The 17984-nt window shown below is 42.5% G+C and overlaps 1 protein-coding gene across 1 annotated transcript; it reads right to left on the reverse strand.

Moving 5' to 3' along the window:
* Window positions 1–434: 434 nt before the first annotated feature.
* On the reverse strand, window positions 435–15282 carry inpp5jb (inositol polyphosphate-5-phosphatase Jb). The gene is given in 14 exon segments (XM_029440015.1): window positions 435–1150; window positions 1360–1464; window positions 1544–1627; window positions 1760–1882; window positions 1884–1898; window positions 2175–2382; window positions 2592–2701; window positions 3127–3238; window positions 3405–3580; window positions 4378–4494; window positions 7083–7191; window positions 7456–7563; window positions 9439–10031; window positions 15013–15282. Coding segments are annotated over 13 exon segments (2223 nt in total). The 5' UTR covers window positions 10020–10031; window positions 15013–15282; the 3' UTR covers window positions 435–775.
* Window positions 15283–17984: the final 2702 nt, after the last annotated feature.

The following is a 17984-nucleotide window of genomic DNA, read 5'->3' on the forward strand; positions in this document are numbered from 1 at the left end:
TGATTGTTGACAGAGCTGGTAATACTTATGTAGGATGTTTTAGAATAAAATGCTTTTTTCACTATGTCTCTATGGTCCTTTTAGTCAGAGCGAATTTGTTTCATAATAGATACATGTTCCACAACTAAAGCAAACTGGGCGATTTGTGAGCAATGTCTGTGTCAAGTATGTCATACTCTTTGTCTCAAAGGGGTTTGCTGACATGACTGCTGGTTACGTCAGTGCAGAGCTTCAAATCTGGAATATGGGGAAGAGGGTTTCTAAAAAGTATATATATATATATATATATATATATATATATATATATATATATATATATAGATATATATATATATATATATATATATATATATATATATATATATATATATATATATATATATATAGTATATATATATATATATATATATATATACATATACATACATAATAAGTAACCTCTCTTTTACTCTACATGACCATAACATCCTTGAGTATTTCCTAATGCAAGGTGTCAGCTCCCTGTACTGTACACACCTGAGAAAGGACAAAGGCAGAAGGAAGACAGGACAGAGTGAAAGGTTTACAAATAAAAAATATACAATGTGCACAGCTAAATAGAACAACCCAAGGCAAAGTAAGCCTCCTGGACAAACCAGATGGCTGTTCCTGAAAAGGATTGCATCAAAAACGGTATATTTTCATTACAGAAAACATACAATGTCGTGGAGGTACTTAATAAAAGACACAACAGTTGGCTATGTGACCTGTGACAACAGCAGAACTAGGTTGTGCATCACACCCCTGAACCCTCTCTGTCTTTTTCTCTCTCCACAGGAGCAGACACCTGGCTGCTGCTGCCATCTGCTGGACGTCCTGTGGACTCACTCTCAGCTGTAGTGCTCGATGGAGAGCCGTCAGTGACATCGAGCACCTTCATTTTGGCCTGAGCGGGGCTGCCAGAGCGGCTGTGACCGCCGTGGCTGTGGCTCCCGTGGCCGTGGCCGTGGCTGTGGCTGTGGCTTCCGCGGCTGTGGCTGCGGTGTTTGGCCTTGCGTGGACTGGGACTGCGGGACCTCGTCTTCATGAGGACAACAGTGCTGTCATCCTCTGAGCTGACGTCAGAGCTGTCTGAAGAACTAGCGTCAAGACCTGAAGTGGGAAGCTGGATCTGAAGATAGATGAAAAGAGGATAAGAGTGACATGTAGGTGATAGAATATGGAGAAAGAGCCGCAAAAATGTTGGTGACTAAAAAGTGTTTAGCTGCAGATGGGAACACCACCAGTAATAACATGTAACAGATGTAATGTCCCCTTCTTGCAGCTAATGCATTTGATTGTTTTAACCTCAAGAAAGCAGTGCCGGAGTGCCATGATTACCTGAAATGGCTCTGTTACACCCACAATGGTGCTCATGTTGTTGCTATAGTAACCCAAGATAAAATCCCCTGAGTCTTTGGGCAATTCCTCCTCGGTAAAGGTTACCTGGAAAACAGTTCACAGACATCTATTAAATGTGAAAGAGAAGCAACTCTGAAGAGAATTCAGCACGTAACAAGATTACCTGATGTTCTGGTCGCGTAAAATCAGCTTCCTCTTGCTTGGCCCACACATATCCCACATAGTCCTTATGGTGCTTGAAACCCACCTAGGGTAACAATAACAGTAACCACATGATTAAACTGGGTAATGCACAGAAATATTTGTTACACTAGGACTAATCATTTGCTGACGTGTATTCTTCAGACGTCATTTGTCCAGTAGACGTACGGCTATTTACCTTGTACAGTCCCATCCAGTCCCAGGAGCTGCGAGGGAAGTTGGGCACCAGTTTGAATTTCGCCACGGCATCAGCGATGCTATTCCACTCATCCTCCACTGTGATTGTGACCAGGGGAATATCCTACCTTGTACGGGAACTACAAAGAACATTCACCATAAACATTTATACAGTGCAGAAATATTGTAACGTTTCTAAGTTTAAATGTTCTACTTAAATGAAGAGGGCTGAGTCTCGAGCACCAACAGCATATTCTTAGTCTTGTGTAGGTAATATATGAGCAGATGTTTCCCGATTAAGGGGCGGAAAATTGTTTTGTTTTGATACTGAAACTTAGTATTTTATTATTGTTTTAGCACCAGTAAAGAAATGCTAGCCTTAAGTCATTTCTACAAAGTACCGTGATGTGTCTCACCTGCAGGGTAAAGATGGAGGAGACAGGTTTGTGGTCACTGACTGTGTATTCCATGTAACTTCGGTAGTAGTGCTGTGTCACTTTGGTCCCGCTGGTCAGCCCCAACATGGAGCCACGCTTCCCTGTGTTGAGAGCAGCGCCGGCAGTAGCAGTTGCTCTGAGGCGCCACAGAATCCGGTCGGTCCAAGCTGGTTTGCGCTTCTTCCCACTGGGTGGGAGGCAGAAAGAGAGAGAGGGAGCTGAAAAATACCAACTTCATTAAAATCAGTACATGGAGAAAAAAGAAAAGAGGTATTTTTATTCTCCCCCTGGGTAGTGAGGACCTTTCAGAGAAGGAAAAGAAGTATTACTAAGCTAGGCTCTGTAGTACATGTTCAGTGGCCTAGAATTCAATATAGCACCCGTGGCATCACCAACCTTGTGTCGTATGTATCTGTTCCAACGTCAAACTTGTAGGTGGGGGGAAATTTCAGCGGCCCCTCTTGGAAACCCTCCAACACTGTCTCACTGTCTTTGGCCATATTGAGCTGTAACAATGAGAATTAGTGGATTTCTGTTTGATACTTACTGACAGCTCCTGTAAGGAGAGAGAGTGTGTTTGTCTATTGCCCTCTAGTGGCATCACCTACACAATGCATAGTCCAGCAGACAAGATGTTTTATCATGTACTTCCTGACTTTTTAACATCATTGTGTGAAATGTCTCCACAAGAATTCTGATCCAAAACACTGAACAGGTGTTTCTTTTTGGAAAACAAGTCTGGATGAGATTTCAATGTAAAGACTCAAAACTTAACACAGCTGAGCTAAGGGGAAAGTTGTTATTATATATATATATATTATATTATATATAATATATATAATATATATAATATATATATATATATATATATATATATATATATATATTATATATATATATATTTATTTATTAGACAGCCTTTGTATTTTACCTGATCCTTTTCCAACAACACTGGAAACTTGTTGTTATCGATAGCTGATTTTACAACTTGCATATCCAGCTCATCGATACGGAAATTGAGATCTCCAAACCAGAACACCACACTGTACAAAAAAAAGGAGTCATTTCATGAATTCAAGTGCAACTACATTAGTACTTTTGCAAGGCTGATTGTGTCACCATTTCCATCATCAAACATGAATACAGAGAAAACAAGTCCGGGAATGTTTGCCACAGATATATCTGAGTGGAAAGGTTGTGCTGACTTACTCGTGGTCGAGAACCCCGGTGGCAGCCTGGCCCTCGAACTGCTGCTGCTGCAGGATGCTCTCGAAGTCTTCCATGCGCTGCTCTGAGTTTTCCATGTGAGCCGGCAGGTGGCAGTTGAGGAAGCAGATGGTGTGGCCGAACGCTGACATGCGGGCGCTCACACCACCTTTATTCCCCTGTAACACCGACAAGCACAAAGGAAGTTAAATCATTTTTAAAAGTGGAAGGCACACATTGGTAAAAGCGAAAGAAAGCTTTTGTATTGTTCTCTCCATTTCTCTTTGAGCAAAATGAAATGAATGAATGACTTTAATGACTTTGGTCAGTGATGGAAAAGTGTTTAAGACAGCGGCTCTGACAGTATTGAGTGTGTCTGCCAGACAAACAAGAAGTTTACTCATTAAGGACCAGCGAAGAACGTCTTCAATATTTAATGCAAACAGATAAGTGCACAGTGGGGGGTGAGTCTGACGATGTCTTCCCGCTGGTCTCCCAACTGCTCTGACCCACTAAAACACAAAAGATGTTTTATTATAAGATCTGTAGATTGTGCTGATGCCTGTCTGAGGTCCTACAGAGAAGATTTCACTTAAAACTGAGAGCTACGTCATTTCATCATCTGTAGTTTCTCCAAGCAAAAGCACCACTTGTGTTCAATCTCGTGTTTATCAGAGATGTGCTGCATAAGTTTCTTTGAAATAAAATCATGAAAGAAAGACCAAGACAAAAATGACCGATTATTTGACTAATCGACTAAGAGGGGGCAGCCCTTGTAACAAGAGTGGATTAAAGCAAACAAGCTGCATTGTTCACAAACTTAAGCTTTAAAGTGGAACGTTAGTGTCTCTGATCTCTATCAGTGACAGTGATGTAAGCTTAAACCTAGTCAATCCTACAGAGTTGTCGTCCTATGTACAGCTAAGCTGCCAAGTGTGACATTTCCATAACAGAATGGTGTCAGTAGCCATCTCACCCAGTAACCCCCCAGGCCAGTGCGGGTGGTCTCAGTCTGGACTCCGCGGAGGAAGGGCAGATGGAAGTACTTGGCAAAGACCAACAGTAACAACCCCTGCATCCGCTGGGAGGTCACCTGAGGGACAGACGAGCGAGACAGACACAAAGGATGAAAAGGACAAACGGACATGAAGAACAAAATAAGATTACATGAATAGGTACATGGTGAGAGTTATAAAGGAGACACTTTGCATAATTCTGAAAAGAGAGCTGCTATAAAGTTCAGGGTAACTGTATATATATATATATATATAAATATATATTTAGCACTAAAATTTTAATAAACAAATTCTCTGGGCTGAGTCTAGCTTTGCTATGTGTCCTTTTCTGTTCTGCTTCACTTTCTCTCCCCCTCCTCCCTCCATTTTCATTTCGCCCCGCAGGAGCCAGCGGTCCAGCTCTCCCACTACTTTACATGAAGCGCTGCACATTAAGGAAGCCGTAGCTTGTGGTCTACCATCGCTGTGGCAACAAACCACTCTGTAGAGAAAACGTGATGTGCACGCTGGAGGCACTTGGTGGTCAGGCCTTTCCTTTCTCAAAGCCCCCCACCATCGTCTGAAAAGCACTTGCTTCTTGTTCTGTTACATATACATATTTTGACATTTGTGCACCACCACTATAAGAAGTGGACATAGTTTTTGTACTGTAAAAGAGGGGCAGGGATATGATACGTGCATTGTGAGATGAGCCACTTGCATGCTATGTAACGCCCCTCACCAGATACTTATGTTCATCCCTCCCTCTCTCTTTTTCCAGTGGTCCACACATCCCAACCCCCAACTGCAGGCTGAAGAAGCATGATCACACCCCGGCTGCACTGCCCTGTGGCCAGTAATGGCACACATCTTTGCACGTGACATGAGACCCGCTCGCTTGTATACTAACCGGCTATCTGAACAACTTTGTTGCGTAATGGATTCTACTGAACCGTAAAGTGGACTAACATTATTTGTGGTACGTGTGCGGGCACAGACAATGAGTGTGTGTGTGTGTGTGTGTGTATATATAAAGTCTGAGAGAATACACCTTTGCTTGCATGTACTGTGGTTGAAAATCATTTCTTATTAACGTCAGTGAACATTGGGAGAGCTCTTGAAGGCTGCCATGCTCCATTTGGGCTTTAAACAGAAAAGACATTTAAGCCTACAGACGTGTGTGTGTGTGTGTGTGTGTGTGAGAGAGAGAGCATGTGTGCAGCGTTGCATGTTTGACCTTGTACAGCACACACATGACTAAAGAACTGAGCTGTGAGTAACAAGTGTGATGCATGGGACTTTGGAAGAAGTTCAGTGCTAAACAACAGCTTACTCATTACTAGTCTCTAATAATAATAATGACGACCACAGAAACATCAACATCTTCCTCCGCTGCTCATTACACAATATGTACAATAAATCAGACATCATTTGCTGGATTTTTGAAGAAACTCAAAGTTAGATTGATGGATTGAAATATGTCTTTTAAATTAAATGGTAATTCCTTAATTTGTATTTATCTAAAAGAGAGGTCCTTGTTATTCGCTAATGCCTACAAATCTATAAAATATGATCTAACCTAAACATTACTCTTACACGTGGTAAAACTATTTACGACAATAATTAAAATGCATGTTTAGTCGATTTAAAGTGTAATGGATCAAATGCTCAGTCACCACATTTTGATACAAAGTCAATCCATTACATCACACTGCATAGAAAAGGTTGTGCTGCGACACATTCAATAGATTAGGGCCAGAAAACTTTGCTAATTAGTACATTGTATCTTATACAAACAAAAATTATGGTGACAATCAGCAACTGTGTGGTGAACAGCCTGAACAAATGTCTGGTTGGCTCTTTGTTTCTGCAGTGAAGGGCAGTAAGCTTTCTTGTGCTTGCAGCAGTTACAGTTTGAACCCGACAACAAGTCCTGATAAGCTGACTATCTCAGAGCAGAGTGAACCGACGACTTGACAGATTCTTACCGACACCACAATGCATCTCCCTCTACTCAAGACAAACTCCCACCAACACATCTCCTTAACCCGCTCACAGCATTAATAACCACATGAAGTACACATCTAATCACATGAAAATGATTCCACTAAGCTAATGTAGCAGACCATGATATAGCTGGGGGACAGCATCAGTCTCACTGTCAGAGGCCCATCAACACTGACAACATTGTGATCCAAAAATAAAACAGCATCCTGGGAGACATTTGTTTAGCTCTTTCAGCTCGACAGCTGATTCACACTCTCTGGCTCACCATGCCAACAGAGCCAAGCATCGTTTCAGATGCTGCCGGACAAACACCAACCACAGCGTATGTGCTCTGAAAAACCTCAAACCTGCACACAGTGGGTATGTGTAGGCATTGCGAAATAAAAAGATAGATTAAAAAAAAGGGGCAAGTAGGCAGGCATAAAGGCACGCAGAAAGAAGACCGAGAGACATTGAGAGCTTGACTTTGCATTATGAGCTTGGCACACAGTAGAAGATAGCAGATACGCTGACATTACACGCCTGTTATAAATTATCGCTTCATCCGTTGCTTAGGGAACAAAATGAGCCGAAACAGCAGCGCAGAAGCAGAGATCGCATCAGCTCATGTTATGCATATGTAGCTAAGCTGTTACTATGAGAGTGTGCATATATGTTGATAAGAAAAGCCATTACTGACCAGCACATAACCAAAGGGGCTGAGTCTCTCCATGCAGACCTCGCTCCACTGGTCTGTAAAAAGGACATCTTTCAGCCTTTTGTTAATCATGGAGTTCACTTCCTGCAGCCTTGAAGAGAAACAACACACAGGGGTCAGGAGCCGACAGAAATACAAGAGGAGCTAATGAGTGGGAGCTTTGACAATGAAATGGTGGATTATTAAATGGAAGAAAATAAAATCGTAGCCGTGAGAAGAGACATCACTGTGGTTCAGAACTGAGCCTGGCTGCTCATCTGTGACATTGTTTGAAGTGTCGATGAGGGACAAGCGTACTTAAATGAACACTTTGGCTTTGAAGTGGAAGAAACTGGATGCACCACCAAACACTCACCCGATAATGTACATGTCTGTGTTTCCATCGCCCACATTCAGCCCCAGCAAGGAAGTGATGTCATCAGGTGGCGTGGCCGAACCCACGTTCCAAGTGATGATGTGCAGCCTTTTGGAAGATAATATAGTTATAATCTCTTATTAACTCTCATCGCCTATACACCTCAGGGTCATAACCTACAGACAGCAGAACCTTTGTATCAATAACAATGATTATAAGGTTATTGATTTAGTCATTCTGATTCATATTAGGATACAGTGATCCGACTTTTTCAGTCGCGACAATGATATCGATACCTGGGCTTTAGGTATTGGCCCATAAGACTGATCATTATTTTAAGGCAACATCAGGCTTGAATTAAACATTGTTTCCTAAAATAATTATTGATATTATAAATCATACACCAGCAACAATTCAAGTGTAAACCTTTTTAATGCAGCAACAAATTGGTCGAATTAAAATGACAGTATACAATGTATAGCTTATAAACATAGACCTGAATAGAACAGATCCATTGTTACGATACCCGACCCAGCTGTTTGATTCAGTATCGGCACAGATATAAATATCGCTGCATCCCTAATTCATGTGCAGATGAAAATGCATAAAATTACTGAAAAATATAAATATAAAGTAAAACAAGATACATTATAAAGCTGAATACAAACTGACTGTGTTGATTTTTTTTCCCATTAGGTAACTAAGAACATTAATTAGTGCAGTTACCAGACAGTACTGCTGCAAACCAAAGGTTGTATAAGGAATTGTATTCACACTGTACAGTAGATAATAATGTCACTGGGTTCAAATCCACTGGCTCTGAAAGTCAGGCCAACTCTGGACCAGTGTGAAAACATGGCAGTTAGATACATTAAAAAAATCACTCATATAAATGTACAAATACAATATGCCGGCTCTCTGATACACCTGTGTACACTAGGACAGGATCCAGCCACCTTCAATCCTGAACAGGACAAGTTTACAAAATAGATAGAATTAAATTCTATACATCCCAACCTGACTACTGTGTATGTTACACATGTTTAAGGATCTATATTTAATACATAATACATGTGCATGAACACGCAGCTCTTCTCTGTTTACGACCAAAGCTAGTGGCTCGGGATTTAGAATATTTGGGGGCCATCAGGTGCTAATGTTTTCCAGGGCACTTGAGGTTCAGCTCCCGAGAGAATTCAAAAAATGTTCTATAAAAAGCTGTGAGCTCACTATGCGTGCAGTGTTATCACACAACTTCCACTTGCAGCAGACACGTCTCACAGCGCGTTATAGCTGATAACAATGTAAAAATAAAATGTTGGTCTTGGTTCATTCACATTACATGACATTGAACCAGACTTCAATCAATTTTGTTTTCTGTGTGACGACACTTCTGTGAAAAAGGTTCCCATTAATTTAGCAACCTAATCAAAAAAAAAAAATCCAGTTTACCATGCAATGATTCACTACTTACTAAAACAGGGAGTGGATAGAGACACACCCTGAGAGAAGAAGGAACTTCCCGTTAGAAACAAACGGTACACACACCATTTAAGTGAAAATATGTCACCCTGTTGAGGCTTGACATGGAAAAGTTATTGTCCCTAAAATGGATTATATTAAGTAATTTAGAAATACACTAAAGGAATCCCATCCCTGACAACATTTGGGAAATTGATATTATTAAAGAGAGATTGTTCACTTGATTTATACTTATTAAGTTGTTGAATTTGTAAAAAAGCAGAGAAAGTAAATGTTTCCCGACACAGAAACACGTAACAGTGTTAAATAATTATTTTTATGTAATTATGATTGACGATTTAGCAAACATCTCCACAATTTGGCTTCATGTTCACTATAATCATGCAGCCTTGCAGTGTAAATTGTGACAAGCTGATTTTTCTCAACTGTCTGGCATTTAAAGGCGATGTTAAGACATGCTGAGACATGAATGTTGGGACACACACAGATGATGAAACTTGCCTGAAGTCTTCCACAGTCTGGGCCTGAGTGTCAGCTGTACCTGCTACTGAGAAGGCTCTCTGTGCATGAAGGTTCATGTGAGGAGCCTCAGGCCTGCTGGCAGATGGGTGGGGGACTGAGGCAGCCCTAACCGGGTGGTGGCCTGGTCCTTTACGACCCACTTTAGGGCTTGGCCCGGTGAGCTCTCCTGAGGGTTTGACTGCTCCAGGGCGAGATGGTTTGGGGCGACTTGCCACAGGGCCATCAGGAGTACACTCATCCTGGTTAGCCACTGGAGTGGGCTCAGCTTTGGGCTCAGCTTTGGGCTCAGCTTTGGGCTCAGCTTTGGGCTCAGCTTTGGGCTCAGCTTTGGGCTCAGCTTTGGGCTCAGCTTTGGGCTCGGTGATGTCTACAGAGCCCTCTACTCTGGCGCTTCTCTGGGGCCGTCGAGGCCTTGCAGAAACCTGCTGGCCGGCTGTGGATTCTGTGGCTGGAGCCGCTGTATCTGATGCCGGAGCTGGAGTTGTTGTTAAAGCTTCTGCTGCTCCATTTGGATTGTCTTCTTGCGTCTGGGATTTTTGGCTCGGATTATCTTGGTCCATTTCTTATGATTTCTGTGACAAAGAAAACAATATGATCGCATTTTAATTCATACACATCCATAACATCGTAACAAAACTTACCCCGGAGATAACAATCTTGTGTAACATCAGAATTATACGGAGAGATTCATGTAAGGAACAGGAACAAAGTCTCTGTGGCCATAAAATGATGATATAATGTGATAGAGAAAAAGTATTAAAAAAAAGGAGCCAAGAAGAAGATACAGAGGAGGGTTTCTACCTCTGAATCACTAAACAGCATGACATGCAGCCTCCTTCACAAATGACAAGCCAATTCAGCTGATGAGTGCAGGGCTGTCATGAGATACTACTGACCCAGCAGGACAACCGAGTGAATCATTCAGACTCCAACCATCGTGACTGTTCAATTACCTGCCTTGTCATGGCCAGATGAATACAGCTGTATGTATTGATAAAAGAAGACTAAAATACATAAAAACAACAACTAGAGAGTAGGAAGAGACCAGGTGAGCTGATGTTCCCACTGTCCTAACCTCTTACAGCTTTCGGTTGAGAGATTTGGAGAAAAACATAAAAGCCTGGACACAGTTTATCATCCTCCCTACTTGTGCCTAAGCAGCCTGCCAGTCCTCCAGTAACCAGGGAGATGCTCAGTCAGTTCCTATCAGCTCAGAGCACCTGCCACACACTAACATGAAGAACCGCTGCACGGTCCAGAACAAAGTCAACAGCACGGAATAAACAACATCAGAGAGAGCGAGAGCGAGAGCGAGAGAAAACAGGGAGCAGAGGACAGAAATAAAGGAGGAATTTAAACCAAGTTATTCAAATAACAATCCATTTAATTATTGTGTGAATAAATGAATGCTTTGCTTTTCTCTACTGCTGATTGATAGGACACAATAGCGATTTAAGATGCTGCACACACAGTTTTATAAAAGATTTTTAGCGAAGCATATTACATCAGGCAACTGCTTCAATGAATTGATGAAAACATTCATTTAAAAAACTGGAGTAATTATGACGATATCCAACGTAGAAAAAGAGTTCCACTTATAGAAATGGCATGCAAAAATACGACCATAGAATTCATGGGAAATCTATTAGGAACACTGTAGTCCATAAATTGCCAAAGATAACCCCAAAATAAAAACAAGCAAGGATTGCTCAGATATGAAACCCCTAAATAAAGTAGCCACCCAAATTGGGAACATGGTTGTGTGCTTGTGAACATGACTGATCCTTAAAAGAGCTGATTTGGGCACAACACTGTGGCGGCCCGACCCAGATCCATCAGTCAGTTATGGTAGAGGTGAAACACGCCAGAAAGGATCAAAAGATTTCTCAATCTTTAACGAGGATGAGAGGACGCCTAATCTTGCAGGTGCACTACTAAATAACGGCAGACATAACCCACTGTATTCTCTGCATGGTCTAAAGGATGTCATGTACATTAGGGACATATTTCTGGTCAGCAGGGAGGGAGGGGTTATCTGCTTGGGGACGGAGAAACAACAGAGACCTCTCATAATTATTCACATGACCTTGAAAGAGAGACGGAGGCCATGGCTTTCATGGGGAGGGCTGCCTCTGTACTCCACATGTGCCCAGAAACATGCTTGTCTTTCAGTCCACCAACAAACCTGATGCCTGGCTGGGCATAATGCATTCCTGAGGTCCATTTAGGGCTGAGTGGGGAGGAGGGTTGCAGGGCACACGTGGGAGTGGGTGGGTGAAAAACGAGCAGAGGCAAGCGAGAGGGAGAGCCGAGCAAGACAGTCCATTCAGTGACAACACTGTCTCTTTGCAGAATGTCTCTAAATTGATCCTCTCACACTTCCCTCTGGCACTGTCCCAGCTTTAATCTCTTCTCTCTGTCGCTCTCTTATCGTCCCATTTCTCTAATCCTTTCTCTCTCCTCATCTTCTCGCGGACTCTGTTGTTCCATCATACCAACCGTCACTGCAGGAGCATTGAAACGGTCTCCCCACCAATTTAGTTTTTCCCTTTCCTATATTTTTCCTTTCACATCAAACTGAGCGCCTACACTATTCCTGACCTAAAATCTTTTTAATCCTTTCCTCTCCCCCAGCGCTCTGAGGTGACAATTGTGCTCCTCCAGCGACGTGCTCTGTATTGTTTCCTTCAGCCAACCACCTCACAGTCACTATCAATGACGTCAACATGCCACAGTCCCAGCGGCCACCGCCACAACAACCGGACATTGATCATAATCAGTGGTAATATGCACGGGAACATGGGGAAGATCTGGAGAATGAGAACATATACAAACCATGTTTGAGGGAAAAAAAGATGGGAATGCGGAGGTACAGTATGTAGGACTTTGCGGAGGTGATAATGAAATAACAAAAGACTAAAACGTGAGATATAGACACGGATTAAGGTGGATGTAGCACATGCAGAGACATGCAGACACACATCTACATACAGTGCAGTGACGACAAACTACCACTTCTTAATCCACTCACGTTCACGGAGGAGAGAGTGGAGGGATTTGATAGTAACAAATGTGTCATGGTGTTTACATGCGCCCTCCTGAGGGGGTGAGAGCTGAGAGCCAGGAAGGATGTAGTGTAACCCAAACAGCAGGCTCTAGCCAGCCTTCTTGGCTCCTCGGATGGGATTCTTTGACAACACAGCTGGTTTTGGATGACCGAGTCAGTCTAATGGTCAGAGGTCATGTCATCCATATCCTCACATTGAATTATATTTTATCCTAAATGCTCGGTTCTGCATGGCTGCATTACGTTGACACAGTGATTCCAACCATTATGTTGATCACATTTTGCCCACCTCTTCGGTGTTTAATGTTGAATTACAGCCAAGCAGAGTGTTGATGTTCAGGGCCTCCAGGGCCATATGCCCCTGTGACAGGGATACTAATGATGACCCGGACAGAAATGACACCAGCAGCTGCTGCCACAGCTGTAAATGTCTCCTCCAGGTCCTAGTGCGACAGAGTATCACTCCCCTGTATCCAGGGGGCCTCATCTTTCTGATCAGGTCACAGCCAAGGCTGTAGGATGTCAACATGAGTCTGCTTACAGTCTAACACTGAAGACGTGTGCTGACAACGTTGAGTATAATGTCTGCACTGCAAAATCCTATTGTAGGTTGCAATATCAGAATCTATCAATTAACAATTGTAGAAATCAGCCAAATGGAAACATTGACTAAGGGTTCATTCTGCTTAAAGGGCTTTCTGCAGAGGAACATGGTCACCATGTTCTTATCAGACACAGAAGCAGCATCTGGTTCACTAAACAATTGACATACGTACATTGCACAATGTCAAGTAAATGGGATAAAGATTTTCATTCAGTCCAACATAATCTGGCTATGCAATGACAAAAACTCATTAAGAACGCACAAAAATGAATCCTCTGTGCAATGCATGTAAACTAACATCTGCAATTGCATGAAATTAAACCACTATCTTGCAGATAAGTAGAGGACCTTGAACACATGTTCCTTCCTGTGCAGTTAACAGTTTTTGAGTAAGAAGTAAAATAATTTGCAATAAATTGCAGCAGCAGCTTCACAGTGCAGTAGCTGCTGCTCCAGTAACTACTGAGAAAAACTGTTAGGTGAGCAATTTACTTATTTGCCTTTATTGGATAGTACAGAAAGATAGACAGGAAGGGAGAGAGGAGAGGGAGAGGGAGAGGGAGAGGAAGAGAGGGAGAGAGAGAGAGAGAAAAAGCAAAGGGCCGGAGGTCAGTTTTGAATCAGAGTCACTTCAGTAAGGACTCAGTCTTAGTCCAGGGGCGCCCGCTCTACCAGGTGGCCCTAATCAGTGCATTTGGACTAAAATTAAATGCAGTGTTTTGGAATCCAATGTAGCTACAGATTATTATGCCTGGAGTCAAATCCTCACTCAGTGCTTCCATCACATTACATTACATTATTGCATTCTGAATACTACCCAGCACTGACATGTATGGCTCTGTAAGGGTAAAGCATAAATGGTTTACACCAGTTTTGACATTATTATGCAAATACTCTTGACAACCAAGAGATGGATTTTTGACAGGATGTGTCATTTGATATCTAGTACACTGTATTATGTAAACAAGTTGCATACTTTCAGGATAGTGGACACTAGTATTTAGCCCGTGGTAGATGTACATATTTGAATACGGAGACAGAAATGACTGATGTCTCGGCTGAAAGAGGACATAGCAGATATAGTATCTGGCCTAATTACACGCCTGCTTCAAGGACAATTTGTGTCTGAGTGAAAAAGAGGATGAAGGTCATTTTAATTGTGTTGTGTAATAGTGTTTTGCCATCACATATTAAACTCAGACACATGGGACCCTGCAAGCATCTTTGAGTTTTTAGAAAGGCGCTATACAAATCTAATGTATTATTATTATTATTATTATTATTATTATTATTATTATGTGCATGCATTTGTATGTGTTAGAGATGGAGGGGGGAAATATCAGTGCCAGATTTGTATGTATTCTATGTTTAACTGCCTGATTAGGATTCATCAGCATGAGAAGGGTGAGAATGTGGCAAACAAATGCTGTAACATGTATCAATGACCACAGTATCCATTCCCCTTCTCGTGTCGACACATACACAGTATGAGGATCATCAGTCAGGGATTTTGTCATTAATTTTTTGCAGGTGATGTCAGGATGAAAAAAAAGTAAACAACAACATTCCCTGTATTAGTGATTGGTGTTTCTGCTGTCATCACCGCTGGTGATTAATAGAAGCTCGCCCTGTTAAATTATAGGTGTCCCTGGTATATGTTTCAAGACCAAACAAAACGCATGCTTGCAGCTGATTAATCATCACCTTTACCTGTTTGGGTTCTTCTGCTTTGAGGATCTTAACAGCAGAAGGATCTTGAGTAAAGCAGCGTTAATGCAGATGTAGCGGTCAGTCAGTCTCGGTAGCCTCGGTGGAGGATGTGCATTTACAGGAATCTCAAGACGAAGAAGTGAAACGTTAACCGAAAACACACTGAACTTCCCTTTTCAGTCGCCTCCCAGATGAAACCATCGGCATCCCAGCAGCGCCTTCCTTCCTCAGCGGGGAGATGACAGGAGGAGCAGGTGTGTGTGAAGCGATCCTGACGACAGATTTGCCAGGCAGGCTACATCTCAGAAACACACATGTCTGCTCCTGCGTTTTAAAGACACAGGCTGCAGCAGCACTCGCACTCCTGTGTGTCCTATGTGCCTTCCCTCGTGCCCTTCAAATTAAAGAAGACGTCCGGGACGGCACGAGAGAGAGAGAGAGAGAGAGAGAGAGAGAGAGAGAGAGAGAAAGCGTTTCCGTAAACGAGCCGCCACTGCCTGCCAACGATGTTTGGTTGATGATTACAGTAAGTCCGCTGTGAAGCTCACAGAACTACGGCAGGTAGACAGGACACATCATGCAATTACACAAACATGGATTCCGTTTGCGAGCTGAGCGGACAATTATCTCTCTGTAACACGCTCGTGCCCCGACTCGATACTAGTTTCGATGACAACCGTTAGCCTATGTTAGGGCGCGAGCGAGCCTATTAACTATTCAACAGTGTGGATTTGAATTGCCGATCTATGTTTTCAAAGTCTATGATATATCACTACTGCTGTCTAGTGGTTGGTAAGGAGTAGCGCGTGGCATAATTACAGAAAATCTGTGGTAGCTTCTAATTAAATAGAAGCTCCTATATCTTTTAATTGGCCCTTTGTAGTAATACTTTGTCAGAAAACAAAAACACAATTGAGTGTATTTTTTTGTTGGTGGATATAAGATTTGATTAAGCCCTCATTAGATTTGATCAGTTTGAAAAATAACAAGATAACCATGTAGGGTCAAGGGTCAAGGTTAGATTTGCATGATCTTGTCTTAATTTGTCAGGGGAGAGCTAGACAGGCTTCTGTTGCGCCTCCACTAAGCCCCCACTGAGCCCTGTGCTCATCAAATTAAGACATGCTTTAAGCCAAAATTTAATTTAACTTTAAACTTGCTCCAGATCTAATTTTACTACATCCTGCCTCAGTTGTCCTGTCTATTGAGGCACCCGGTTTGAGCTCTCGTATAAGCTGATGCACCTTCATCTTCTTCAAACTACAGGTTGACACATAGTGCCCCTCTGCTAGACGTGGCCACAATGTTAGCTATTATTGCAGGACTCGCTTTAGATGATAATGTACTTTAATGGGGCAAATTCCCTTAAAAGAAATTGTAAATAATCAAATTTCCAAAGCCAATCAACATCCATAAAACAAAATTATTTAATTTTCAATTCATGCTATGTATTTAATAATAATAATAATAATAACACATTTTATTTAGAGGCGCCTTTCAGGACACCCACGGTCGCCTTACAGTGCATTTGAAAGTTAAAACAGCTAAAACAAAGACGGAAAACAAATTAGTCAAACCGACATAGATAAAACAGGCGAGACAAGAGTGTGGAGTGACGGAGTGAAAGGAGGATCTGTGATAACAAGTTGGTTGTGTGTGAGTGAGTAGGCCGGTTTAAACAGGTGGGTTTTGAGGTGGGATTTGAAAGTCGTAATGGAGTCAGACTGTTTGATGTGTGGAGGCAGAGAATTACAGAGCCTGGGCGGGGTGCAGCTAAAAGCTCTGGCTCCCATGATGCTAAGGCGGGAGGTGGGGACAGTCAGGAGTCCGGCTGAGGATGAGCGCAGGGAGCGGGAGGGGGTGTATTCCTGGAGGAGGTCTGAGAGATAGGTGGGGGCGAGGTTGTTGAGGGCTTTGTATGTGAGCAGAAGGTTTTTGTAATCAATCTGGTGCTGAACAGGGAGCCTAGTGAAGTTGGATGAGGATGGGGGTGATGTGGCCCAAGGCTTTTGACTTGGCTGGTGAAGGATACAGGGAAGCCGTCGATCATGATGTTTGGGGGTGGGGTGGTTAGGATTTTGGACAGGGTGTTTTTGGAGCCGATGAGCAGGTCCTCAGTTTTGCTACCGTTTTGCTTCAGGAAGTTCCTGCTCATCCAGCTCCTGATTTCCTGGAGGCAGGTGGTGAGGGAGGTGGGGGGAGGGCGGTGGTGGGTTTGGTTGAGATATAGACTTGCGTGTCGTCAGCATAGCAGTGAAAGTGGATGCCATGGTGACGGAGGATTGTGCCCAGGGGGAGGAGATAAATGATGAATAGGAGTGGACCCAATACTGACCCCTGGGGGACACCCAGTGAACACCCTGACCTGTGGTTCCCCAGCTGGACAAACTGTTGTACGTTGGTAAGGTAGGAGGAGAACCAGGAGAGTGCAACACCAGTGATCCCAATGTCAGCCAAGCGTGCCAGGAGTAATGGGTGGGAGATTGTGTCGAAGGCAGCGGTGAGGTCGAGGAGGATGGTGAGCAGTCCAGAGTCAGCTGCACGGAGGAGGTCGTTGGTGATTTTAACCAGAGCTGTTTCGGTACTGTGCATTGGGGGGAAACCAGATTGGAAGGGTTCATGGAGGTTGTTTGAGTCGAGGTGGGACTGGAGTTGAGCGGCAACCACCCTCTCAAGGGTTTTTGAAATGAAGGGAAGGTTGGAGATGGGCCTGTAGTGGTTAAGGTCAGCTGGGTCAGCATTGGGTTATTTGAGGGAGGGTGTGTATTTATTTTCTTGTAATTTTGAAACATATCTACTAACATAAAACAGATGTATTTGTTTTTACAAAATAGTGGAATAACAATGATGCACTTTTCTGTACATTTTATTCATTGCTTGAAATGTGGAACATCATAACTGGTACCCTGTACTTTAATAATATGTTGCACCTTCATTTACACCTCCTTTAGTTAAATGTTACTACTTTTACTTTTATTAAACCTATATTTTATTATATTTGAATAAGTGTGTATATTAACTTTACTGTGTATGTATAGGCCTAATGTGTTTCTATCCTATATAGTTATTTTAATGTGTAGCGAGCATTTTTAGCTCAAACATTGTTTATGTTAAATATTTTTCCATCTTATCTTATTCCATTGT

This window comes from Cottoperca gobio, chromosome 9, assembly GCF_900634415.1.
Source record: "Cottoperca gobio chromosome 9, fCotGob3.1, whole genome shotgun sequence".
NCBI lineage: Eukaryota > Metazoa > Chordata > Actinopteri > Perciformes > Bovichtidae > Cottoperca > Cottoperca gobio.